Here is a 27,010-nt window from a genome sequence, read left to right on the forward strand (position 1 = left end):
AGACGTGTCTGCCTAGGGAGTGATAGGAGCTAAAAGAGCAATAAAACCGAGCAAAATTGTAAAGTAAGGTTAAAATGATCTTTATTGTGTTAACATCACTACGGGAAATGTGAGAATTTTCTTTTGTGGGAAAACCCTTTAACAAAAAACTGTGAAACAACTGAAAATATGTCTTATATTCTAGGTTCTTCAAAGTAGCCACCTTTTGCTTTGATTACTGCTTTGCACACACTTGGCATTCTCTTGATGAGCTTCAAGAGGTAGTCACCAGAAAAGATTTTCACATCAAAGATGCCCTGTCAGGTGTTATAAGTGGGATTTCCTGCCTTATAAATGGGGTTGGCACCATCAGTTGTGTTATACAGAAGTCAGGTAGATACACAGCAGATAGTTGTACTGAATAGACTGTTAGAATTTATATTATGGCTAGAAAAAAGCAGCTAAGTAAAGAAAAAAGAGTGGCCATCATTACTTTAAAAAATGAAGGTCAGTCAGTCTGAAAAATCGGGAAAACTTTTAAAAAGTGTACCTATGTGAAGTTAATTTCCCATAAAGGAAGCCATGTTGTCCCTTAGGAACGAGATAGTTATATAGTTGTCATTGGACACGATCACCACCATTATCGAGGTGCCCAACCACCTTGATTCAGTGTTCATTACCACAGAATAGCTGTGGGACATGCAGTAACTTCCATTCAGTTCATATGCAAAAACAGTTTATTTGTGCAATCATAACACAAAATCATAACATATCTAAGGACAATTGCCCTCCTTTTCTAAGGGACCATATAAATATAGCTATGGGAAATTATCTTCACACAGGTAATTTTTTTTTAATAATATTCAATTAAAGAAATGTATATATACAGAGTTTTCTGTATTTTTATGATTATAAAAATTGTAGATTCACACTGAAGGCATCAATACTATGAATTAACACATGTGGAATTATCTACTTAACAAAAAAGTGTGAAACTAATGCAAATATGTCTTATATTCTAGGTTCTTCAAAGTTGCCACCTTTTGATTACTGTTTTGCACACTCTCTTGATGAATTTCAAGAGGTAGTCACCTGAAAAGGTTTTCACATCACATGTGCCCTGTCAGGTGTTATAAGTGGGATTTCCTGCCTTATAAATGGGGTTGGGACCCTCAGTTGTGTTGTGCAGAAGTCAGCTGATAGTCGTACTGAATAGACTGGTACAATTTGTTATATGGCTATAAAAGGCAGCTAAGTAAAGTAAAAACAAGTGGTCATCATTGCTTTAAGAAATGAAGGTCAATCAGTCTGAAAAATTGGGAAAAATTTGAAAGTGTCCCTAAGTGTAGTTAAAAACCATCAAGTGCAACAAAGAAACTGGGTCACATGTGGACCGCCCCAGGAAAGGAAGATCAAGAGTCACCTCTGCTGCGGAGGATAAGTTCATCCTAGTCACCAGCCTCAGAAATTGCAGGGTAACAGCAGCAGTTTAGATTAGAAACCAGGTCAATGTCACACAGAGTCCTCTGTTAAGAGGAGACTGTGTGCAGCAGCTGTCATGGTAAAATAGCTGCTAGGAAACCACTGCTAAGGACAGGTAACAAGCAGAAGAGACTTGTTAAAGAACACAGCGAACGGACATTAGACCAGTGGAAATCTGTGCTTTGGTCGGATGAGTCCAAATTTGACATCTTTGTACTGTATGTAAATATATATATATATACACTCACCGGCCACTTTATTAGGTACACCATGCTAGTAACGGGTTGGACCCCCTTTTGCCTTCAGAACTGCCTCAATTCTTCGTGGCATAGATTCAACAAGGTGCTGGAAGCATTCCTCAGAGATTTTGGTCCATATTGACATGATGGCATCACACAGATGCCGCAGATTTGTCAGCTGCACATCCATGATGCAAATCTCCCGTTCCACCACATCCCAAAGATGCTCTATTGGATTGAGATCTGGTGACTGTGGAGGCCATTTGAGTACAGTGAACTCATTGTCATGTTCAAGAAACCAGTCTGAGATGATTCCAGCTTTATGACATGGCGCATTATCCTGCTGAAAGTAGCCATCAGATGTTGGGTACATTGTGGTCATAAAGGGATGGATATGGTCAGCAACAATACTCAGGTAGGCTGTGGCGTTGCAACGATGCTCAATTGGTACCAAGGGGCCCAAAGAGTGCCAAGAAAATATTCCCCACACCATGACACCACCACCACCAGCCTGAACCGTTGATACAAGGCAGGATGGATCCATGCTTTCATGTTGTTGACGCCAAATTCTGACCCTACCATCCGAATGTCGCAGCAGAAATCGAGACTCATCAGACCAGGCAACGTTTTTCCAATCTTCTACTGTTCAATTTCGATGAGCTTGTGCAAATTGTAGCCTCAGTTTCCTGTTCTTAGCTGAAAGGAGCGGCACCCGGTGTGGTCTTCTGCTGCTGTAGCCCATCTGCCTCAAAGTTCGACGTACTGTGCGTTCAGAGATGCTCTTCTGCCTACCTTGGTTGTAACGGGTGGCGCTGTTGTCTTTCTATCAGCTCGAACCAGTCTGCCCATTCTCCTCTGACCTCTGGCATCAACAAGGCATTTACGCCCACAGAACTGCCGCTCACTGGATTTTTTTTCTTTTTCGGACCATTCTCTGTAAACCCTAGAGATGGTTGTGCGTGAAAATCCCAGTAGATCAGCAGTTTCTGAAATACTCAGACCAGCCCTTCTGGCACCAACAACCATGCCACGTTCAAAGGCACTCAAATCACCTTTCTTCCCCATACTGATGCTCGGTTTGAACTGCAGGAGATTGTCTTGACCATGTCTACATGCCTAAATGCACTGAGTTGCCGCCATGTGATTGGCTGATTAGAAATTAAGTGTTAACGAGCAGTTGGACAGGTGTACCTAATAAAGTGGCCGGTGAGTGTATATATACTGTGTACTGTACATTGGCACTTACCTATCTCCATCTCTGAGCCTGCGGAATTGGTTTCCAATCAAGCAAGTTAACAATGTCCCAATTCTTCCATTTTTAACTGGGGGCTCAGAGACTCCACCGACTGACATATCAATATTTTCAACTGTTCCATACAGATTAATGAGCTTCTCGGCAAGTTCTCTGTTCTTCAACACATCAGCCAATTCATCAAGATTATTTGGTGCAGAAAGTCCACAGAACCTTCTCCATGAATTGTACCCTACGAAGTTCCGAAAAGTGAGTACATTGAATTGCTTTACTAGAAACTAATAGGAAATGTAGTTTGTAGGGAAACAAAACTACCAGATCAGTAGATTTCAAGAATAATACTGACTGTGTTCAGATAGATCTTTTCATAATAATTCCAAATCTGTGTTTCGGGTGGTTTTTTAATGTAAGTTATAAAAGAAGATTAGGTATTATCATTAAAAAGGCTATGGGAATCTGTCAGTAGGTGAAAATGGGAAATTCTCCAGAATGATACTGGTGCAAAGTGTAACATGTCCTGCAAAAAACAGGCCATCCACCAGCTCCGTAGACAAAAAAAAAAATAAAAATGTTATGCCACTTGGAAGACGGCAATGCAAAAACAATTTTTTTCTCCCCCACATTAGATTTTATTTTTCAAATTTAGTAAAACGTAAGAAAAATTATTTAAGTATCGTATCCCCATGATCATACTGACCCAAAGAATAAAGATAAAATGTTTATTAGGCTATATGGCGAACACCAAAAATCCATTACAGAACTGATGCTTTTCTACTCCTCTGTCCCCCCCAAAAAAGTGAATACATTTTCAGCAATAGGGAATAGCAGCCCCAAAATGGAAAATGCATCTCATCCCCCCAAAAAATGGCATTACATGACGCCACAAGCGGAAAACCAAAAATTTTGTAGCCTACAAAAGGGTGCCAATGAGGAAACTAAAATCCACTTAGTTCTATAGGGCAAAACTGGTAACTGAATGGCACTCTTTCCCTTCTGCTCCTTGCTGTGTGCCCATACAACGTCCACAAGTGGGGTGTCTCTGTACTTGGGAGAAAATGCATAACAAATTTTAAGTTGGGTTTTCTCTTTTAATCTTTTGGAAATGTGCAAATTTTAGGGCTAATTGAATGTATTATCGACAAAATTAGACCATTCTAAATTTCAACTCCATTTTGTTTTAATTACTTTGAGTTTAAAATATTCCTAAAAGCAGTTTCTTGTAGTTTGAGGGGTGTACTTTTGAAAATGGGTGGTTTCACAGCGGGATTCAAATAATTTATATTACTAACTTATTTAAAAATAAATGATCCCAAAAATTTCAAATTGATCTTTTTTTTAAAAAAAAAGGAAAATCTCTGTTCTATTTGTAAGCTGTCTACCGTCATATACAAATACAAGGACTTTTAAAAAAAGGATAAAAATATAAAGTTGAGATTTAGGAAATGTTAGTAAGTAACTTATTTTGGTGGTAAAACTATCAATCAAAAGCAGATAATTTTACATTTAGTAAATGACAAATTTCTCAAAAGAATGGCATTTTTTTTAAAATAAATACAAAACTTATCCACCAAAATATGCCACTAATTTGTACAATGTAACATAAAAATAATAATAAAAAATAATATTAAATCATTTTAACAAGTTAAAGTGTTCAAAAGTTGCAACCATATAAAGTGACACGTCCCATAGTACAAAAAAAAGAGGCTGTGCCTGAAGGTACAAACTGCGTATGTCCTGGTGAATGTTGTGGAAGCCTAATGGGTCTGGGTAAAGAGTAGGATGAATTTTGTAAAAGGATTGGAACCAGTTTTTTTATTAACTTTGTGCTGCTAATTTTTTATAATTTCTTAACATAATGACATATTGGGACACATTTATTAAAGTGCTTGCGCCAGTTTTCTATCTGACTTTGCATTGAAAAGAACGTACAAACTGCTTGTACATGTGTTTATAATGTGTCAGCGCCAGTTTTTTGAACCACATAATATTACTGTGAAACGACAAAATTGTGTTGCACGCTCTATGTTAAAGGTGCACCCAAAAAAAAAGTTGGTGCCCACTTCCCGAGCAGTATGGGGGGCACCAGATAATTGAAAACTGTGCGCCAGTATACAATAATCTGGGGCATCCTGCACGTTAGTGAGGCTAACTGCACCTAGTACAGATTCCACTATCTTTAATAAATCTGGGCACTTGTCTTATACTGCATTATATATATTTTTTGATATATGCTTTAAAAAAAATAAAATATGCAATTTTTTTTATTTCTAAAGTTGTAAAGGTGTTCACACCCTACCTGGTATTCCATGGTCTCGCCCTCTCTGTATATTGACTGACGTTAGATCCGTTCTGATACCATTAACCAGGAGGGTTTTTCTGACTTTATTCAATAATAAATCTCTGAGGACAGGATCAATTCCATCTGTAGACGTAATAAAGGGTCATTAGAGATGGCAGCTTAAAGGGAACCTGTCATCAAGAGCAGGCACAATAAAACTTATTCACCCACCCCCAACCCCTGTGCCTTTATTGAAAAGTGAAGCACATGTGTTCTAGTTTAAATCTGTCTCCTCCCACCAAAATATTGGTTGTCTAAACTTTTTATGGCTTTGTCTATGTTGGCTGCGCCCATTGGGGCGTGGCTCCATCCATCGAGGGGTGTGTGAAATGGTAACAGGAGCTGCAGTATCCCAAAGAGTGCTCATTGCTAAATTCAACATGCAGTGAGAGGGACAGCATTCTGGTAAGTACAGGAAGTGGACAGAAAGAAGACTCCCATTCTGCTCAGGCTGTCATTCAAAAGAAAGAGGCGGGGTTCACAGGCGGCCTTTACAAAACGGAACACTTCTATTCAGAATGACTCATCTAGTCTTATTTGCATATCAGAAAAACAGCTGTATTTAAGGCACAGTGGCAGGTAATTTTAGGGGATATGGGGAGGACTTTTAACCCTTTACCAGCAAGTATTACTGATATGAGGGGTAAAATTCTGGTGACAGGTCATCTTTAATAATTACCGTTATGAGAATTAAATCTGTACAGCCACTATTATTATGACATTTTACATTTCTACAGTATGCAAAATGTATTTGCGATGGAATTGATAGGTTACCTTTTACTGTACTCCATGGGGTAACAGATGTTTCATTGGTGGGGGAGTAGTCCTCTGCCAATAAGTTACTGATATGACCCGTCCTGAAGGCAATGGGGAAAACATTGGCTACTGCTGGGTTCACGTCTTCATCGTAGGATGTATATGGGGGAAGCTCCTTTGAGATTTCATCACCCAACAATAAAGGAAGCCAGTCCTTGTATGTTACTTTCTGTCAATACCAAAAAAATATTAAACATTATAACATTATAAAAGGAAAAGTCTACAGCAGACTATTGTCTGTTTAATGGAGACAAACTGAAATAATAATACTGCACCTGTAAGACGGCACCCATTATCTTGCGGGCTTCTTGGTATAGTTTCTCTCCTGTCCAATTTGTGTTTAATTCATGCAACTCTGTCACCAGGCGATTGTGCTCTCTCATGAAGAGTGTATGGAGGGCAGTCAGCACAGGCTGCTTATTGACACGACTGTCCCCTAAGATAAAAATTGAAATCATAGCAAAGATGGAAAATTTAAAATCAGGCATTTGGCATTGCTATAAATTTGGCTTTCCAGTTTTAGTTTATTTGTCCTGTAGTGCGCAAGCTCAGTGAGAAGAGGAAGGTCAAGGACGAAAGACAGGTGAGTATTAGTGTTTTTTTTAATATCTAATTTTACAATGAGCGAGGGGAACAAATAGGATGGGGCATTACTAGTGAGAGGGCAAAAACAGGATGGGGCGTTACTGATGGTGCACAAATAGGATTGGGCATTACTGATGTGGGGGGGCCACAAACAAGATGGGGCATTACTGGTGTGGGGACACATATAGGAGGGGCATTAATGGGGGTACAATTAGGGGGCATAACTGGTGTGTGGGAACAAATAGTGGGGGTGCATTACTGGCATTGGCTCAAAATTAGTGAGGGGACATTACTTGCATGGGGGCATACTTTGTAGGGGAAAACTGGTGTGGGTACATTATTAGGCTGGTGGATTCAATGGCAATGCGACAAGAAGTTTATTGTAACGTGTTTTCCCATTACAATAAATTAATGTTATTGTCTGTCTAATGAAAGGTTATACAGTGATCAGAGCTGTGAGATATAACGAGCCCTGGACCTGTGTGACCATTTCTAAGTAAACAAAGAAGCTTTCTATATAATGACAGCAAACAGAGATCTAGAAAACCGTGAAGAATTGATACAGAAAGTATATTGGAAAATTGTATAACATTTTATCATAAAAACAATAACATTTATTTTCTGAAATGGGAATACCCCTTTAAAGGAAACCTACCACTTGTAGTGGCAGGTTTCTGATGGCAATACCGGGCACCAGCTCAGGGTGAGCTGGTGCCAGAGCTTATTTTCGTTAGTGTTTTAAACCGCGGTATCGCGGTTTAAAACACTTTTTAAACTTTATAGCCGGCGCAGGCAGGTACGCGCTCGGCGCTTACCATGCGTGCGGCTCTCATTCACTTCCTGCCTGCGCCGGCTATAAAGTTTAAAAAGTGTTTTAAACCGCGATACCGCGGTTTAAAACACTAACGAAAATAAGCTCCGGCACCAGCTCACCCTGAGCTGGTGCCCGGTATTTCCATCAGAAACCTGCCACTACAAGTGGTAGGTTTCCTTTAATGATAGGAACAATTTGATTTTAAACTCTCAAGGACACAGCCATTTTTGTTTTTACATTTCCATTTTTCTCTCCTGACCTTCAAAACATTTTGGGAGCTATTTTCTGCTATGGCTTTCACTGTTGGGAATAACTGTTTTTATATTTGATGAATACCTAGTATCTTTATGATTATGTTTCTTTATTTATTTCTGCATCAGTTCTAAAGGAAGGAGGGGGATTTTAGCTTTTAGGGTTTTTTTTTTAAATTTTTTTTTCTTTCTTTTTTAGACCTCCTATGGTACTTGAACCCTAGGATGTCTGATCGATCCTAACATATCCTGCCATACTACTGGGCGCTACCTAGACCAAGATGGTTTTCCGGGGATCGTTAAATGTTTAACACCTATGATCTGTGCCAGGTTTTTAGCGGTCTGTGCACCTGCTCAGGGATGTATGAAGAAACAGCATCAGCCTACTCTACTGTGTTTGGAGTAGTAAGGCGGCTAAATCTACATTTTTAAGTCTTCAAATAAGGGCCTTTCACATCCCATGTATATGCACATAGGAAGCCGACGTCTTTCCTATTCAGTCTTGCCCCTGGAGATGAGCTGTTCCTTCCAACATCAGATTCTCAAGTTGCATTAATTCTCTGGATCTTGGTCCTTATTGCCAGTCAATGGCAGCTATTAATTCCTAACTATACAAAACGAAAGAAGGCATTGAAAGCACTTCCCCACAGACTGTATCACTCGCTCTGCAGGATTTCCATGATTTGACTGAGAGATATTACTTGATGGATAATATTTTTAATTCATCTACTGGGCATTCTGCACGCAATATGGATCAAGTGAAGCATTGTCCATGAAGTAAGGTGAAGATTTTACTTCAGGCAGCAGCTTCCTCCTGCCAGCAGGGGGTGGCAGAGACACGTTGAAATGATTACACTGAAGACAAGTTTCTTAAATGTACTCAGGTTAACAAAATAACATGTTATCTAATCCAATGTTATTAAAAAATACAGCATTTCACAGATATAATTTCAACCTGTCTCTATCAGCCCTGGTGTACACAATTTCACAGTATATTCTGCCTTTAGGGTCGGCAGCCATCTTGCCTGAGGCTGTGTAGCTGAGGTCTCTATGCCTCTAGTCCCTCCCCCCTGCATTCCAGGAGGAGCTCACACTGATACACACTGACTTCCTGCCAGCAAAGAACAGCAGCAACGAGGGGAGAGCTACAAGCTACTGGCAGATAAGTTCTTTATCAGGGTAGGGGGAGGAAGGCACGTCAGATCTGACAGTGTGATAGAGCAGAGATGTAGCAGCGCTGACTGTCATTGTGTGTAATATGCATCTCATCATCTAATTTCAGATCTGTCTCATCTCTCTTTCTATGTGTCAGATACTAGTACAATGTTCAGAAGGTAAATTAATGTGTATATAAACCCTGTACCCTGATAATCTAACCACATTTTCAGCATGCTGTATCTAACAGCACTAGAGGGATCATAATGGGGCAGATTTACTTACCCGGTCCATTCGCGATCCAGCGGCGCGTTCTCTGCGGTGGATTCGGGTCTTCCGGCGATTCACTGCGGCAGTTCCTCCGACGTCCACCAGGTGTCGCTGCTGCGCTGAAGTCCGCCGAGGTCCGCCGGAGTTCACGTTCCTATTCCTGGTGAAGGTAAGCGCGTGTTCCGCGACACTTTTTTATTTTAAATGCGGTGGTTTCTCCGAATCCGTCGGGTTTTCATTCGGCCACGCCCCCCCCATTTCTGTCGCGTGCACGCCGGTGCCGATGCGCCACAATCCGATCGCGTGCTCCAAAAACCCGGGGCAATTCAGGGAAAATCGGCGCAAATCGGAAATATTCGGGTAACACGTTGGGAAAACGTGAATCGGGCTTAGTAAATAACCCCCACTGTGTCTGCTTAGAGAGTCCCCACCCATACCCTTGAATTTTACACTGGCCATCACTGATAGGAGCTTAAACAGCACTAAAACTGAGCAAAATTTAATATGGGGGGCTGTGGGGGACATTATATATTCTGGGCTATGGAGGACATTGGATACTGGGAACGACATGAGATACTAGGGACTGTGGATGACATCAGATACTGGGAACCGTGGATGACAATATATACTGGACGCTATGGTGGACATCAGATAATGGGGGCTGTGTAGGACAATATATACCAGGGGCTGTGGGGAACATCAGATCCTGGGGGCTGTGGGGGACATCAGATACTGGGGGCTGTGGGGGACATCAGATACTGGGGGCTGTTTAGGACAATATATACCAGGGGCTGTGGGGAACATCAGATCCTGGGGACTGTGGGGGACATCAGATATGGGGGGCTGTGGGGGACATCAGATCCTGGGGGCTGTGGGGGACATCAGATCCTGGGGGCTGTGGGGGACATCAGATACTGGGGGCTGTGGGGACAATATATACGGGGAGATGTGCAGGACATCAGATCCTGGGGGCTGTGGGGGACATCAGATACTGGGGGCTGTGGGGGACATCAGATCCTGGGGGCTGTGGGGGACATCAGATACTGGGGGCTGTGGGGGACATCAGATACTGGGGGCTGTGGGGACAATATATACGGGGAGATGTGCAGGACATCAGATACTGGGTGCTGTGGGTAACAATAAATATTGCAGAGAAGAGTAGCGGTATGCGGCACCCTAAGATTAACAGAATAAGTTATTCTTTGTTCAATGCTGCTGGTGCATATTTACATGGCTGAGAAAAACGCATGAGATCATGCGTTTTTTTACAGTTTGGAAAGAATAAAGTAATATTGTTATTATGAGTTCACAGATATATCCGCACCTCTCCGTTTTTAGATGTATAAATAATTTTGGAGGTGGGGACACAGCGGATGCCACCTACTTCAGCGGATACCACCATACGTTGCAAGGCTACCTATAGCATCACTTAGTAGTGTTGCAGTTGTTGAAGCCACACTATTATATGAATGCATATATTGTATATTATGTTTATACAAAATAACCATGAGGGGGCTCTCTGGTATGATAAACAATGGAATATTTTAGGGAACAGGAGACTGTTTTAGTTTCTGAACTTTTAATGCCACGATGGGAGTTCAATGCAAAGGGGCCCACTGAGGCTCTGTCGCCCAGGGGACTACTGAAACCTGTAGCCGGCCCTGTAGGCACTAATTAGCTGATTTCAGTGGTGAGAAAGTTAGTTATCTCTGTTTTAACCAATAAGACATCTTCCACATTCTAGTCAATGTGAAGTAAATTGTATAAGAAGAGAAGGCTGTATGTCAATGTCAATGTCTGGGCGTCTCTAGCCTTAAATCCAATAAAGAAGTTTTCATCTCAGGGAAAGAACTGAGGTTGTCTGTCCTGGATTATTACGTGGTTGAGGGGGACTGACGATTCAACATCAACATCATATCATATTTATCACAATATCACACAAAAAAATCCACTTTGTCTCTCTCTGCAACATGGATTTGTCCGAGTCTTCCTCTCTTGGAGTCACATGGTCTATACCCATGAATTAGATGACATTAAAGGGATTGACCACGTTACCTTATTTTTTTGTAATGTGTGTGTAAGTGTTAGGGGCAGCATATGAGGTACATCTATTACTAGTTCTGCTCCGCATATGGCCGCATATGGACGGTCATGGGATCTCTAACTGGTGATTGTTCATGGACAGATAGAGATCACATGACCCTCCATCTGCGGCCATTTTATGGTCAGGAATGTCCGGCTGATGAGGTAAAACACAGGAGGCTTCACTTTACATATCAATAAAGTGGAGCAGAACTATTAATGATGCATCTTGGTAAATTGCCTAATATCCTGCAGCCCCCCCCCCCCTCCCACACACACACGTATACACACATTACAAAATACAGGAGCCAACCCCTTTAATGTTACCACTGTGGAACAAGATCATATGACAAGCAACTGGGGTATCCCTACAATGGATGATATCCCCCAATGTGAGAACTCCTCCTACTCAGAAGCTGGCATTGTGCAGTACACATCTGATTTTGCCCACAACCTGTTTTTAAAGGGCAGGGATGGCCTGTCTGAAAATGATGTGGCAATTAGGAACTTCATACTATAGGGAAGTTGCTGCCACCAGATTGGAGATGGCCCAAATTTTCCTAATCTATCAATTGTTTAGGGAAATGGAAGCTGTATGGATGGTGTGGACTAGCTTGGTGATGGTGACAGTGGCCCTGCTGCTGGTGGTGGGACATCCTCCCTTTGTGGGTAGACTGGTAGTTTTGTCACTCCTGAAGCAGTGGTATAGGCTGATCCAACAGAAGCAGCAGAGGGAACCCAGGTGTTTGAATGCTCCAAAAAAGGTTTCTCATCCACTATAGGTCATAATCAGGGGCGTAACTACAGTGGTAACAGCCATAGCAACCGCTATGGGGCCCACATTGTCAGGGGGCCCCATCATCCGATTTGACATACTAAAGAGTGGAGGATGTGCATCATTATATCCATATTATGCTGCACTTTTTACATCATAATGGGGCAGATTTATCAAGTGTCTGAAAGTCAGAATATTTCCAGTTGCCCATAGCAACCAATCACAGCTCAGCTTTCATTTTACCAGTGCTCATGAATATTTTAAAGCGGAGCTGTGATTGGTTGCCATGGGCAACTGGGAATATTCTGACTTTCAGACACTTGATAAATCTGCCCCAATATGTATATAACAAATATGTGATGTATATATGCTGCATCTGTGATGTGTACATGCTGTATGTCTATACGGTGTATGGCGTCAGCATATACTGTGTGTGTGTATATATGCTGTGTGTTTGTATATGTCACTGTATGTGTGTGTATATGCTCTACATGAGTGTGCATAAGTGTATAAATGTGTGATTGTAACTTGCATGTGTGAGTATACAAATATGTATAATTTTGAAGTGGGAAGGGGGGCCCCAAGCCGAAGCCTGCTATGGGGCCCTGCCACTCCTAGTTACGCCACTGGTCATGATTACTTTGCAGGTGTCCGGTCATACATGAGGGGCTCATATTGTTGTAACCTTGCCCTCGCTTTAGGCACTGGTGGCACAGCATGCAAATGATATCTTCTCTGTCTTTTGCACTTTGGCAGAAAAAAATTACATGACCTTAATTGGCTGACCTAGCTCAATCACTGGCTTCCTGGAAAACAGATTACACACGGCCCCCCAAAAAGCCATTACAGATTGCAGACAACGATTGTGTGCAGTTAGCCATGTACTTGGGAATTCTGCTTTAGTCTTTTCTGTCCTAGTCTTTCCGAGATAGAGGAGTTTATGAGTCTGGAGTTGCTAAACTGTGATATAGCAGAGAAGGACTTAGCCAGCAGACTTTTGCTACAATGGACTGACACCAGCAACAAAGGGGATAATTTGCAACAAGCTTTGCCGCCAGAGATGGATGTTCAGACTGTTCTATTTTGGACAGTAAACAGTCAGAGAGATGGCATGTGTCCTGGCTAGCCACTAACCATCACGGACCTCCCCTTTAACATCAGCCGGGAGTGCTCCAGGGGGAAGCTTACGATCATAATTCATCTCTGATGGCGCCAACACGTATGGAGGGGGCCCTATACCAGGAGAGAGCTGTGACAAACAGCTGTACCATCCAACCACTCGCCTCCTGGACTACCATCATTGCCTCATACTGTTTTATGTAAGTAAACTTTCTTTAAACACACCATGAAGTTTTCCATAATCTCACCTGCTATAAAACAAGGACCTTTTACTGATGGATCGGCCATAGAACATTGGTCACGTACATTCCTATGAAAAGGCAGGAAGGCAAATCCATGGTCAGAGAAGTTCTGATTAACAGCCAAAAGACCCAGTTGGTTTGTGTTGTTGCGAAGCATATTGGCGAGTTTGTTGTCACTGCCATAGATCTGGCTGCCATCAAGGTATGAAGTCTGCATGTTCACCTGCTCACGTACAGGATTTGTCTGACTGCACACAGAAGCTGAGCGGGTGAATGGGATACACTCCGTCCCATTGATGTACCGGGGATCACTTGGTGAAAACTGGAAAAATACAGAATAAAATGTTAATATATTAATGTTATACTACAAAAACTAATATATTTCTATTTTTTTTTTATTTTAAAATATTGATAAATTGTGATGAAATATTAACCATTTTAAAAAGGTGCATGTGGCAGTGAATATTGGCTGAGTGCCCTCAATTTTTAGGACGGATTGCACAAAACTGCACTAAATACAATATATTTTTTAGGATTAATAACCAGGGTTGTTTTTTTAACAGACCATATAAATGATTCCTTAAACAGCAAGCATGTCCTAGTCATAACCATTTTCACTGAACATTCATAGACTGTTATTTATGAGCAGGGCCAATTCCAGCCTTTTTTCTGTCTGAGACAAAAAATTAAATGCTGCCCCCTCCAGTTCTCTACACCCTGATCCCCTGAATTTACAGACTGATGCTGTCTCACACACTAGTAGTCCTTTACTGTGACAAACTCCTGACTGCCGAGCGTCGTCACGGGGTGCACCTACTCTAGAGAGCCTCAAATTTAGCAAATAAAGCCCCATCCACCTACGTAAGATGGAGTCTTTATACTAAATTCTGTTCCCCTACCACCTAGCACCCAATTCTGTAAAGGAAACCGCTCATCAGACTCCCCTACCACTCTGCTTCCTAACATGCTTACTCCATCCACTACCTGGATACACACTGCTTATAGCTAACTGCTAGCACACAAGCACTCACAGGGTAACACAGCTTAGTGGTAATTCACCTCTCCAAAACTATGGGAACGTAAAGAGCCACATGGATTTGTTATTAACTGCTTGAGGATGTGAGGCGTTATAGACTGTCCTCATTAGCAGGCTGTTGCAGCTTGAAGGTGATCTATATCGTCTTGGGGATCGCCTGGCACTGTCAGTGTGCCAGTGCAATCTGCAGCAGGTAATACAATTATTACTCATCTCTGCTCTCCCTTGCCACTGGAGTGTCCTACTTGCAGCCGTGCAACATCTACGCAGCTGTGTGTCGCTCTGCATTTGTGATGAGATGTTCGCGAATGAGTCAGCTCAAGGAGCTTGCCCTTTATGGTGAATGACTGGTGTTGGGTGTTGGCAGAGAGGCAATGGGCCTTATTTACTAAGGTCCCGAGGCCGCATTTCCATCGGGTTTGCCAACGTTTTCGGCGATCGTGCCAGGGATTGCGTCGGAAGCGATAGGATTGTGTCACAATCACGCAAACTTTCACGCAACACAAATAGCGGGTGGGCCGACTGACGATCCGACGGATTCGGACTAGGCGCGGGATTTAACAAGTCAAATTGTGTCACAAGACATGCACTCATATATACCGGGAAAAAGAAGGTGAACTCCAGCAGACCTGAGCGGGCAAGGGACACATGCAGGATCTCGGGCGCATGATCTTGTTGAATTGCAGAAGACTTCATCCTCGTCGGGGATCACGCAGGGACCAGGTAAGTCAATGTGCCCCAATGACTCAGTTATCCCCGCCCAATCAAGTAGCCCCCCCCAAAAAAAAATTTGAGTTAAAACTGGAGTGGGGATGGGTGTCAGCCCTCCCGTCCCCATACCAAGCACCGTGACACTAGCGTGCCTAGGCCGCAACCGCCAGCCACCCCGGTATTCTAGGCCCCGGCTGTCTCCAGGCCCCAAGAAAAGGCTAGGCCCCGGTGGGGGATGTTGCATATGTAATTACACATTGAGCTGCTCAGGAGCCAGAAAAGCCAGCTCTTTATAGTGAGTGAAACCTGATTATCCAAGACTTGTTGGCATCATACTTATGTGTAAGGAGTCCCAGCATGAGAGAGAACACGTAGAGAGATCTACAGCGAGAATATTTATACATGCAGAAGGAAATGGTCTTACCATTATAGGGAAACAGGGATGAGTTTTAACACAGCGATTACAATCCACATCTTCCAAAAATGATGAAGTTGGAGTGGGAGGAGAGAAAGTAATGTCATGTTCAACAAACCGCCCAAATTGTATTACCATTCGTCCTATTCTGGAATCCTCTATTATGGATCTCTTGGATATTTTTGCAACTTCATTTGATACATCATGTGCCTGTCCCAAGAAAAATTTGAAAATCGTGTTACAAGGGTGCTTAGGAAAGAATATTTCCCTCATGAATATCAAACTGCTTAAAGGAAACCTGTCAGCAGAAATAGCCCTAATAAACAACTACCAGTTTGTTGTGAAATAGTTCAAGAGGTATTCTGGGGCTGGTTATATACTCTGGGGGGGCTGACTGGCTGAATACCGGCGGGACTGGCTGGCTATATACTGGGGTAGGCTGCTGTATACTGTGGGGGGCTGGCTTGCTATATACTGTGGTGGAGGCTGGCATGCTATGTACTGGGGGGGTGTTACATACTCTGGGGGTTGGTGGGCTGAATACCGATGCGACTGGCTGGCTATATACAGGGGACTGGCTGGCGTGTTATATGGCATAGTAGAAGTAGTAATAGTTGTTATATTCCTGTACACAGGAAACAGTATTATAGTAGTCATATTCTTGTACATAGAGGGCTGTATTATAGAAGTTATATTATTGTACATAGGGGGCAGTATTATAGTAGTTATATTCTTGTACATAGAGGGCAGTATTACAGTAGTTATATTCCTGTACATAGGGGGTAGTATTATAGTAGTTATATTCCTGTACATAGGGGGCTGTATTATAGAAGTTATATTATTGTACATAGGGGGCAGTATTATAGTAGTTATATTCTTATACATAGGGGGCAGTATTATAGTAGCTATATTCTTGTACATAGGGGGCAGTATTATAGTAGTTATATTCTTGTACATAGGGAGCAGTATTATAGTAGTTATATTCTTGTACAATGTACATAGGGGGCAGTATTATAGTAGTTATATTCCTGTACATAGGGGGCAGTATTATAGTAGTTATATTCCTGTACATAGTGGGTAGTATTATAGTAGTTATATTCTTGTACATAGGGGGCAGTATTATAGTAGTTATATTCTTGTACATAGGGGGATGTATTATAGAAGTTATATTATTGTACATAAGGGGCAGTATTATAGTAGTTATATTCTTATACATAGGGGGCAGTATTATAGTAGTTATATTCTTGTACATAGGGAGCAGTATTATAGTAGTTATATTCTTGTACAATGTACATAGGGGGCAGTATTATAGTAGTTATATTCCTGTACATAGGGGGCAGTATTATAGTAGTTATATTCCTGTACATAGGGGGCTGTATTATAGAAGTTATATTATTGTACATAGGGGGCAGTATTATAGTAGTTATATTCTTATACATAGGGGGCAGTATTATAGTAGTTATATTCCTGTACATAGGGGGCAGTATTATAGTAGTTATATTCCTGTACATAGGGGGCAGTATTATAGCAGTTATATCCCTGTACATAGGGGGCAGTATTATAGTAGTTATATTCTTGTACATAGGGGACAGTATTATAGTAGTTATATTCTTGTACATAGGGGACAGTATTATAGTAGTTATATTCTTGTACATAGGGGGCAGTATTATAGTAGTTATATTCCTGTACATAGGGGGCAGTATTATAGCAGTTATATCCCTGTACATAGGGGGCAGTATTATAGTAGTTATATTCTTGTACATAGGGGACAGTATTATAGTAGTTATATTCTTGAACATAGGGGACAGTATTATAGTAGTTATATTCTTGTACATAGGAGGCAGTATTATAGTAGTTATATTCTTGTACATAGGGAGCAGTATTAAAGTAGTTATATTCTTGTACATAGGGGGCAGTACTATAGTAGTTATATTCTTGTACATAGGGGGCAGTATTATAGTCGTTATAGTCTTGTACATATGGGACAGTATTATAGTAGTTATATTCTTGTACATAGGGGGCAGTATTATAGTCGTTATAGTCTTGTACATAGGGGGCAGTATTATAGTAGTTATATTCCTGTACATAGGGGGCAGTATTATAGTAGTTATATTCTTGTACATAGGAGCATTATTATAGTAGTTATATTCTTGTACATAGGGGGCAGTAATTGTAGTAGTTATATTCTTGTACATAGGGGGCAGTATTATAGTAGTTATATTCTTGTACATAGGGGGCAGTATTATAGTAGTTATATTCTTGTACATAGGGGGCAGTATTATAGTAACTACGGTATATTCCCGTACCTATTTGGTGGATAAGGTATTGTAGTCATTTTCTGTGTATCTATATATATATATATATGTGTGTGTGTGTATATACATATAAGTATATAAAAAGAAGCTTTATTCCTGTATGAGGGAGGCAGTATGAGTTTCTTTCTCTGTGCTGTACGTGTTAATTTAGACTATCTTTAAACAGTTTGTGTGGAGTTCAGGAACTCCACCCACATTGCATGACCACGCCTACTTGTTTTGGCCCCCACCCACAAAATGGGGCCACTTTTACAGTTTTTTCCAGGGCCACTTTAAATTCCCACTCCGCACCTGTCTACTAGTATCTGAAACATAGAAAGAGAGCTGAGACAGATTATAGATGAGAAATCCATGAGATACATGAGATGCATATTACAAACAATGACATTCTTAGCTATGCTGCAACACATTGTCAGACCTGATGTGCCCCCCTCCCCCGGATAAATATAATGGGGCTCATTTACTTACCCGGTCCATTCGCGATCCCGCGGCGTGTTGTCCGACGAGGATTCGGGTCTGCCGGGATTCACTAAGGTCGTGCGCCCGATATCCACTAGGTGTTGCTGCGCCGAGGTCCGCCGGAGTTCAGCATTCTTTTCCTGGTGCATGTAAGTGCGTGTCAAGCGACACATTTTTTTTTAAAATACCGTGGTTTTTCCGAATACGTCGGGTTCTCCGATGCCCACGCCGCAAATTTCCTTTGTGTGAAACCCGGCGCCAATGCAACACAATCTGATCACGTGTGCCAAAAAATCGGGGCAAAATGGCGCAAACCGGTAATTTTCGGGAAACCCGACGAAAATGAGCGATTCGGGCCCTTAGTAAATGAGCCCCATTCTCTTCCTGTAGCTTGCAGCTCTCCTCACAATGTGATGTGTTGTTTGCTGGCAATAGGTCAGTGTGTGTGTTAGCTCATCCTGGAATGCATGGGTGGGGGCTGAAGGCAGAGAGCAGCGCAATGCAGCATCAGACAGAAGAACAAGATGGCTGCAAACCCTAAAGTCAAAAGATACAGGGTCGGAAACCAGGGGCAACTGAAATTGAGGACACCAGGACTGATAGAGACAGGTTGGAATTATATCTGGGAAATGCTGTATTTTTGTAAATAACAGTGAATTAGAGAATGTGTTATTTTGTTATCCTGAGTACATTTAAGAAACGTGTCTTTGTTGGAATACCCCTTTAGCACAAAAAAAGACAATTTTTCTAAATACTTTTGTCACCACAAGATCCAGAGAAAACAGCGCCATACTTTCCTCAAGGTTACATTTCTGCAGGGCAGCAGGGGATACTTGTAACATATGCAATATCCCTACCGGGTCCTAGCCTTTTCTTGGGGCCTGGAGGCAGCCGGGGCCCAGAATACCGGAGTGGCTGGCTATTTCGGCCTAGAGCACGATAATGTCACGGTGCTTGGTATAGGGACCGGAGGGCTGTCCCACAGCCTGGCAGGCCTCCAGCAGGTGGTGTGTGTAGGAACTAAGGAAGAAGAGGCTGATGTACTGGTTTCTCCCTGGGTCAACCCCTGAGTGTCTGTAAGATGAGTCCCTGTGTAATGGATGTGGAAGCCCGTGGTGGTAAGCAGCCGTATCCAGGGATCAGACAGAGGCAACGTTGTGCAAATCAACTTACAGTTCTTTATTGAACTCGAAAAAGCAGGCAACAGGCCTAAACACGATTAACTGCAGGAATGGTGCACCAGCCTGATAGTAGATGCAGGCTGGGATAGTTGAGGTGGAGCTGTGCCCAAATTGTGGAAGCTGCATCTCTGGGATAGAGTCTCCAGACTCAGCTCCTGGGAGTGGTATCTGTGTCAGCACTGAAGGCGTGATGCATACACTGGGGGAGATTTATCACAAGTGTCTGAGAGCAGAACTGTTCTAGTTGCCAGTGTAAACCAATCAGAACTCAGCTTTCATTTTCCCACAGCTGTTTATAAAATTAAAACTGAGCTCTGATTGGTTTCCATGGACAACTAGAACAGTTTTACCTAAGACACTTCTGATAAATCTTCCATACTGTTTCTCTCTCATTGAACAGACTCCTGAGACAGACCATGTGCTCTCACTGAGCAAGGGTTTTATACTCCCCCCTGGTCAGGTGGTAGCACCTCTCCAATAACACTGCAGCTAACAATACAGCCACATAATTGGATAATTACTTACACCAATTTAACTGTTGCCTTACAGGCGAAAACTACAGCTGCAATTATACTATATTCTCTTAGCATTATCTTCTGGGTGAGTTGGCAGGATCCTGACATGGAGAGGGCGATATTCTTAACTACTACCTTGCCTTGCAAACTCTGAAATCTAGTCATCACATGCTTCAGGTTTTATGGACTGAGCATGTTCTTGTGTTTTCAGCTTAATGAAAAATATTCTTATTCTGTATTTCAAAGCTATTTTACCAGTGGTAGAGTAAAGCCATTGATGGGGAGGTCAGCTGTCCATCCTTGTGGTAGGGATTTCTTTTCTTCATATTCAGGCACGAGAAAACGCGTGAAGCCAGTGTTTGACGAACCAAGATATGGTTTTTTTCTATAAAAGTAAAATACTTTGATAATTTATGATATTTATGTAGTATCACAGATTAAAGCAAATCTACCACCAGGATGAAGGATTGTAAACCAAGCACACTGACATACTGGTGTGTGCCCCATCTGGCCGGATCTGCTCTTCTTTAGGCCTCTTATGCTCTTTTTCTAAAGAAAAAGGCTTTAAAATTATGCAAATGAGCCAAAGGGGCTCTGGGCTCCATTAACACCTATGGAGCCTGGAGCCCCACAGACTCATCTGCATAATTTTTTAAGCCTTTTTTTGTGAAAACCTAAGTGAAGAGCAGATCCTGCCAGAGGGGGCACTCACCAGTATGTAAGTGTGCTTAATTTACAATCCTTGATCCTGGTGGTAGATGTTCTATAAAGGGCTTTCAAAGATTAGAAAATTATTGTCCATGCATTTCTTATAGTTCAGATGACAGGGCTTAACATCAGACAAATATTTTCAAAAAAATCTACCACCAGGATAAAGGATTGTAACTAAGCACACTGACATACTGGTAGGATCCACTCTTTTAAGCTTCTTATGCCCTTGTTTTTAAGAGTAAATGAGAGCCCCTCAGGCTCATTAGCAGGATTTTAAAATTCCTTTTTTGTAAAAACCAGGGAATAAGAAGCTAAAAGAAGAGTAGATTCTGAGGGGCACACACCAGCATGTCAGTGTGTTCGGTTTACAATCCTTTATCCTGGTGGTAGAAGCCATTGACAGTGACAGTTTGATGCTGCCTTGATGTTGCACTTTGACCAAGGCTGCCATAGATGAGTAAATGACTTGAGGAGGAAGACAGAGGGACCTGGATCTGAGCATGGCTTAATTGTTTATTTTTAGAGATAACTTGCAAATTAAGCTTGAGAGGTCTGGAGGACAAAGGGTTCCTGGAAATTGTAAAAGGGAACTATGTAGAAAAACTGACTTTGTATTTTAAATAATTGATTGGTGGCGCACTATATATGAAATAACTTATAAGGGAACTCGGAATATAAATACGAATAATGAAGGGGAGCATTTTGTATAGTATAATTCATTAGAATGGAGCAATGTAGGAGAACAGTTTGGGAAATTGTTATCTAGGTAACACTACAATGCCTGTGACTGTGGTATTTTTAGTTGCACGGTTTGGACATGTACGGAGCCAAAGACTTCGGATGAAAATTATGCAGCCATAAGTGACAATAAGGAGAAGTTTTAATGCACTTTTCGACTACAAACAGACATGTCGCTTGTAAGGTACTTGATACCACTTCTGCTCTGAGTCTGATCAATACTGTAGTTACTGACTAGCCACCAAGGTTGTGAAATGGCTATAAGCATGTTCAGTGTTTTATCCATAATGTCATTGATTGAAGTTTCTCTTCTGTATGTTATGCTGTGGGGTGTGGGGTTATTGTCATCAGTAATTGTTAATGTTGTCCTCAGTTTTTAATTAGCAACATTGGTGCTGACACTTACATCCCTAACCACAGCCCAGCTACCAGCAGGAAACCACGGGTAATTATATACCATCCCTAGCATTACGTCATTATAGCCTCAGTTTACAAGCCAAGAGTTGTGAATTGGACAAGAGGGAAGGAGAAAGGTAGCTCTGTATTCTTGATTTCCCTGACCCCTACAATATAGGTAATATTTCTGTGTAGTCATAGTGTGAGCCCCCAGAATCAATTTTACTGGTGGGCCCCAAGCACCTCAGTCAAACCCAGCAGAAGGATACTTAGTCTTAGAAAGTTTCACCCTACTTCTGAGTGTTAACAACTAATACATAGAACTATATGATATCACTATATATTTATTAATTTGTATGTAATAATATCTCACAAAAAATGGCTGTTAGCCCTTCACCTCCCCCATCTATATGCCGCTACTATACTAAGAACCAGAGGAAGCTTCAGCAGATTGGCAGAGGGAAGACAAGAGCCTCCGTGTGTTACCTAAGAAGTCCATGTAGTGTACATACATATGGTCAGAATCTAGAAAGCTTTCCCCACTTATGTTTACTAGAGTATATTGAACTGAGGAGATCAGTCATAATCATGAGGGTCCGGATCACAGCCGCACACTTTAGGAGCTGACTACAGGGGTGGCGGAGCAGCGATGCAGACAGGTGCCATGTTATACTCACAGCATGTAGCCCCAGTTCTGACACATTTATAAAAGCTCCTATCCATGTTAAATGCTTATATGCCCTCAGAGTGCACCCTACCCCTAACCACTCTCAAACCTTGGGAGAAAGGGGGTCTAAGTAGTGTCCCACACATGTTTTTTAGTAAAAATTTACAGCTTCCTGTTTCGGTGCCTAGTGGTAAATACGACCCTGACTCCTCCCTCCATCTAGTCTAATCAGCCTGGAAGTAGGGGATGGCAAGAAAAAACTCCTGTGGTTGATTCACAAATTGTATAGATCCAGCTATAACTTGCTGCTGATGTTACTCATGATCCTGATGGTTTCACAGCAGTGGTGATGCTGTACCAACAATGGTCCATTATACTAGTGCCAACAACATTTTCTATTGGTCCATTTTAGTAGGGACAACATCATTTTCTATAGATACTAGTTTATACAACATTGGTGCACTAAATGCAGTTTACCTGTGTATAGTGCAGAGTGTGCCAGATTCAGGATTTGTGGAGCCTTGTTCATCATGAATCTGGTGCTTCCTGCACTGCCCCGACAGAGTGCACCAACATTTTATGGTGCACCTTTAACAGGAGTTTGCAGGAGTTGCTGTCTACCCAGCACCAGCGTCCAGTACCTGAGGTATCTCCTGTTACTATGGCTGTGTTGTTAACTGCTGAACCCAGGCTTCGTCTTTCTTTGTCCAGCAAGTATGAAGGTGAGGCCAAGTTATGCAGGAGCTTCATAACCCAGTGCTCCTTGCATATTAATCTGATGCCTTCACAGTTCGCCACAGAACGGGCTAAGGTGGCTTTCGTGATCAGCCTTCTTTCCAGGAAAGCCCTGGCATGGGCTACTCCCCTTTGGGACAGGGATAATCCAGTCTACTCTCACTGCATTCCACGCTGAATTCCGGTCCGTCTTTGAGGAACCTGCCCGGAATCTTCTGCCAAGACTGCACTGCTGAACTTGAATCAGGGGTACTCCTCTGTTGGAAACTACACAGTCCAGTTCCGGACTTCAGCCTCCGAGCTGGATTGGAATGATGCGGCCTTGCTTGCCATGCTTAAAAAAGGACTGTCTGGACAGATCAAAGATGCCATCTATGCTGAGTGATCTCATCTCTCTGGATTGACATCCTCTTAACTGAGCACTTTGAGGAGCAACGTCTGAAACAACCACAAGTCAGGACCTGACGTCTGCCCGTTCTAGCTCCAGTTTTCCAAAGACCACTTCAGCCGTCTTCCGTGTCTGCTCCAGAGGAGCCCATGCAGGTGGATAGAGCTCGTCTGTCTTCCCAAGAGTGTTCCATACGAAGACAGGAGAACTTCTGCCCCTATTGTGCCAGCCCGCAGCACTTCTTTATGTCATGTGCAGTCCATCCACAGCGTCCAGGAAACGCATGCACCGAGGGTTCTTGGGAGAAGCGTCCCTAGGTGAGAACAAAGCTTCTCCACGTCTGAACATACCTGTCTTACTCAGCTTTGGGACAGGTAATCAAGTTCAAGTTTCTGCCTTCCTAGATTCAGGTTCTGCAGGAAATTTAATGGATACTGCCCTGGTCCGTCAGAATCATCTTCCTATGGTCCATCTCGAGAAGCAGATAATCTATTATCCGGTCTGGTACCGTACTGAGCCCCTATGTCTGCATGTGGGAGCCTTGAATAAGAAGAGACTTTCTTTTTACGTGCTTCCCCGCTCCACATCATCTGGTCTTCTGGGCCTTCTGTGGCCCGAACTGGTTCTCAACTGGCTGACTGGTGAAGTTCTCCGCTAGGGACCAGAATGCCAGTTACGCTGTTTGGAGGTACCTTGTCCCGTCTCCATCGTGTCTTCTCCAATGTCCTCCAAGCCACTGGTGGGTCTCCACGCTCCACTTTGGGACTTTGATGATGTCTTCTCAGAAAAGCAAACAGAGACCCTGCCACCGCACTGCCCCTAAGACTGCCCTATATATGGAGCCGTGTGTATCCTCTTTCTGTGCCTGAAACCGTGGCTGTGTCTGCCAACGTGAAGGAGAACCTGCAGAGGGGATTCATATGCAAGGCTTCTTCTCCTGCCAATGCAGGATTCTTCTTTGTGGTCAAATGGGCCACTCCATCCCTGTATAGACTATAATAATAAGATCACCGTGAAGAATCACTAGCATTTACCGTTGATCAGGGAATTGTTTGACCGCTTATGTGGAGTCAAAGTCTTTACCAAACTAGATCTACATGGGGCATATAACTTCTTCCGTATCCGCAAAGGTGATGAGTGGAAGACCGCCTTCAATACTTGTAATGGGCATTTTGGTATACCATTTGAACTCTGTAATGCTCCAGCTGTTTTTTTGGAGTTTGTCAATGAGATTTTCAGAGACTTGTTATATATTTGTTTCGTGGTCAACCTCGTTGATATCCTGGTGTCCCACCAGTTCCATGCACGGCAAGTCCTCAGACTTCTAAGGGCCAATCGCCTTTACGCTAAACTCGAGAAGTACCAGTTTCATCAAAAGAGTCTTCCTTTCCTTGGGTACACCATCTCTGACAAGGGACTTTTGAGGAATCCTGCCAAGTTATCTGTGGTACTTCAGTGCCTCGTCCAGTAGGACTACATGCTATCCAGATGACTCAATTTGGGAAGGGAACTACTGTATAAAGATGAACAGCAGTATATTGCTGACATATATTGCCAAAAGAAAACAGACAATAGGAATGATCTCTTTCATGTACTCCTGGCTTCTGGGTAAATTCCTGGATGACTTCCAGTTCCCATCCAGACAGAAATGTGAGGATTATGTGGGCCCCATTGCATATCACCAGTGGAATGACCTGTTGGATATGGTGGCCAAAGACCTTTTCACCACCAGAAGAAATGCAAATGTGCATACATTTTTGGAGCATAAATGCCTTTTCTCCAGACTGAAACCAGGAAAAGTATACATTTCCTCAAATTACCTTCTTCAACAAGGTTCTATAAAAAAATCCTCATAAGCAAAGCGAGAAGTCTTGGTTCCCTCTTCTTCAAAAACTGGCTCTAGATCTTCCATTCATTTACCCAAAGAGACCAGATCTGCTACATCAGAGAACTTGGTTTTTAAAACAGCTTGGATCCTGAGAGCGCCTTACTGACTTCTAGAGGCTTATCTTCTAAAGTAATACAAACCTTAAAGAGTAGTAGAGAACCACTAACTCATGCCATATACCAGAAAATCTGGAAAAAAAAATTCTCATGATTGAAAGACTCTCCTAACCCAAGCTTCACAAATATTTCTCAAATCTGCAATTTTTTTTCAGGATGGATTGAAGAAACATCTAAGGCCCAGTACGCTAAAGGTCCAGATTTCAGCTTTAAGTGCCTTCTTCAATACCTCTTTGGTAGAACACAGTTGAGTAAAGAGATGCAAGTCTGCTCTCGTTTACATCTTAAAAGCTCATCCCCTCAGTGGGATCTATCTTTAGTTCTAGGTGCCTTGACCAAAGACCCCTTTGAATACTTGTGGATAGAATAGGATAGAATAGCTCTTAAACTTGATGAAGACTTCCTGCTTAAAGTTGAATCTAATTTCCACAGGAACTAAGAGATAGGGGCTTAGTTACTAAAGGCCCTGCGGCCGCAGGGACAGGAATTTGAAAGGAGATTGTGTTACGCCGGCTTTCCTGCGACACAAATCAGGTGGCGGGAATTCGACGGATTGTGACAAACCGCGGGACATAACATTTAAATTGTGTCGCAAGCCAAGCACTTACATACACCGGGAAGAAGAAGGTGAACTCCGGCGGACCTGAGTGGGGAAGCAACAGATGTAGGATATCGGGCGCACCCTCGTAGTGAATTGCGGCAGCTGTGCATTCTCAGCCGGGAACGCACCTCAGGGATTGCACAGGGATTGGTAAGTATATCTGCCTGCCCCATTGTCTTACCATCCTTTTGTAACCAGCCAAGAATATCCAACGACAAAACCTGGCATCTCTTGGATGTATGACAGATCCTCAGAATCCTTAGGGGACTTCGCATTCGGCCGCAATGTGCTTAAGGCTCCCTCCATATCAGGCGATATTTGATATATTGGGAAGGGGGGGTAAAAGAAAGAAGGCATTAGGCCTTATCTGTAATTCGGTTTCCATAAGTCCACCATGACGGCCCTTTTAATTCCTTCCCATATGTTTTCTTTCATTTTCTACATTTTATAAGTTCAAGTTGAATCCAATGACATTTTTTATTGATATTAGGGTCAACAAAACGTTTTCTATTTGCCCATTATACTAGTGCCAATGCCTATTCTTTAGCCCTAGGTATCTGGGCATCATTGAAGCACACGACTCTGAACTACATAAAAAGGGGATTTTCTGTATTATTTTTTATTACAGTCTAGTCTGGGATCTGTATTGTTATATATTATATGGTTTACAGTCTTTATTGTTTCTGTATTCATTCTGTATTATAAGTACTGTAATCTTCTTCTGGGGTTTCAATGAAAT

The 27,010-nt window shown here is 42.3% G+C and overlaps 1 protein-coding gene across 1 annotated transcript; it reads right to left on the bottom strand.

Moving 5' to 3' along the window:
- Positions 1 to 4,409: 4,409 nt before the first annotated feature.
- LOC140119994 (myeloperoxidase-like) lies at positions 4,410 to 19,692 on the bottom strand. Its single transcript, XM_072139414.1, has 6 exons — positions 19,509 to 19,692; positions 15,571 to 15,771; positions 13,406 to 13,721; positions 6,382 to 6,542; positions 6,065 to 6,275; positions 4,410 to 4,426 (listed from the first exon to the last, which is right to left on the bottom strand). The coding sequence occupies exons 2-6, from the start codon at positions 15,697 to 15,699 to the stop codon at positions 4,410 to 4,412; spliced, it is 834 nt and encodes a 277-aa protein (XP_071995515.1). The 5' UTR covers positions 15,700 to 15,771; positions 19,509 to 19,692.
- Positions 19,693 to 27,010: the final 7,318 nt, after the last annotated feature.

The sequence above is a fragment of the Engystomops pustulosus genome, chromosome 2, assembly GCF_040894005.1.
Source record: "Engystomops pustulosus chromosome 2, aEngPut4.maternal, whole genome shotgun sequence".
NCBI lineage: Eukaryota > Metazoa > Chordata > Amphibia > Anura > Leptodactylidae > Engystomops > Engystomops pustulosus.

Coding starts and splice junctions, on each gene's coding strand:
- LOC140119994 (XM_072139414.1), bottom strand. CDS start 15,699: ATGGTAATACAATTTGGGCGGTTTGTTGAACATGACATTACTTTCTCT. Junction 13,722..15,570: donor ATCCCTGTTTCCCTATAATG/GTAAGACCATTT, acceptor GTATTTTTCCAG/TTTTCACCAAGTGATCCCCG. Junction 6,543..13,405: donor AGGTCCTTGTTTTATAGCAG/GTGAGATTATGG, acceptor TTTTTATCTTAG/GGGACAGTCGTGTCAATAAG.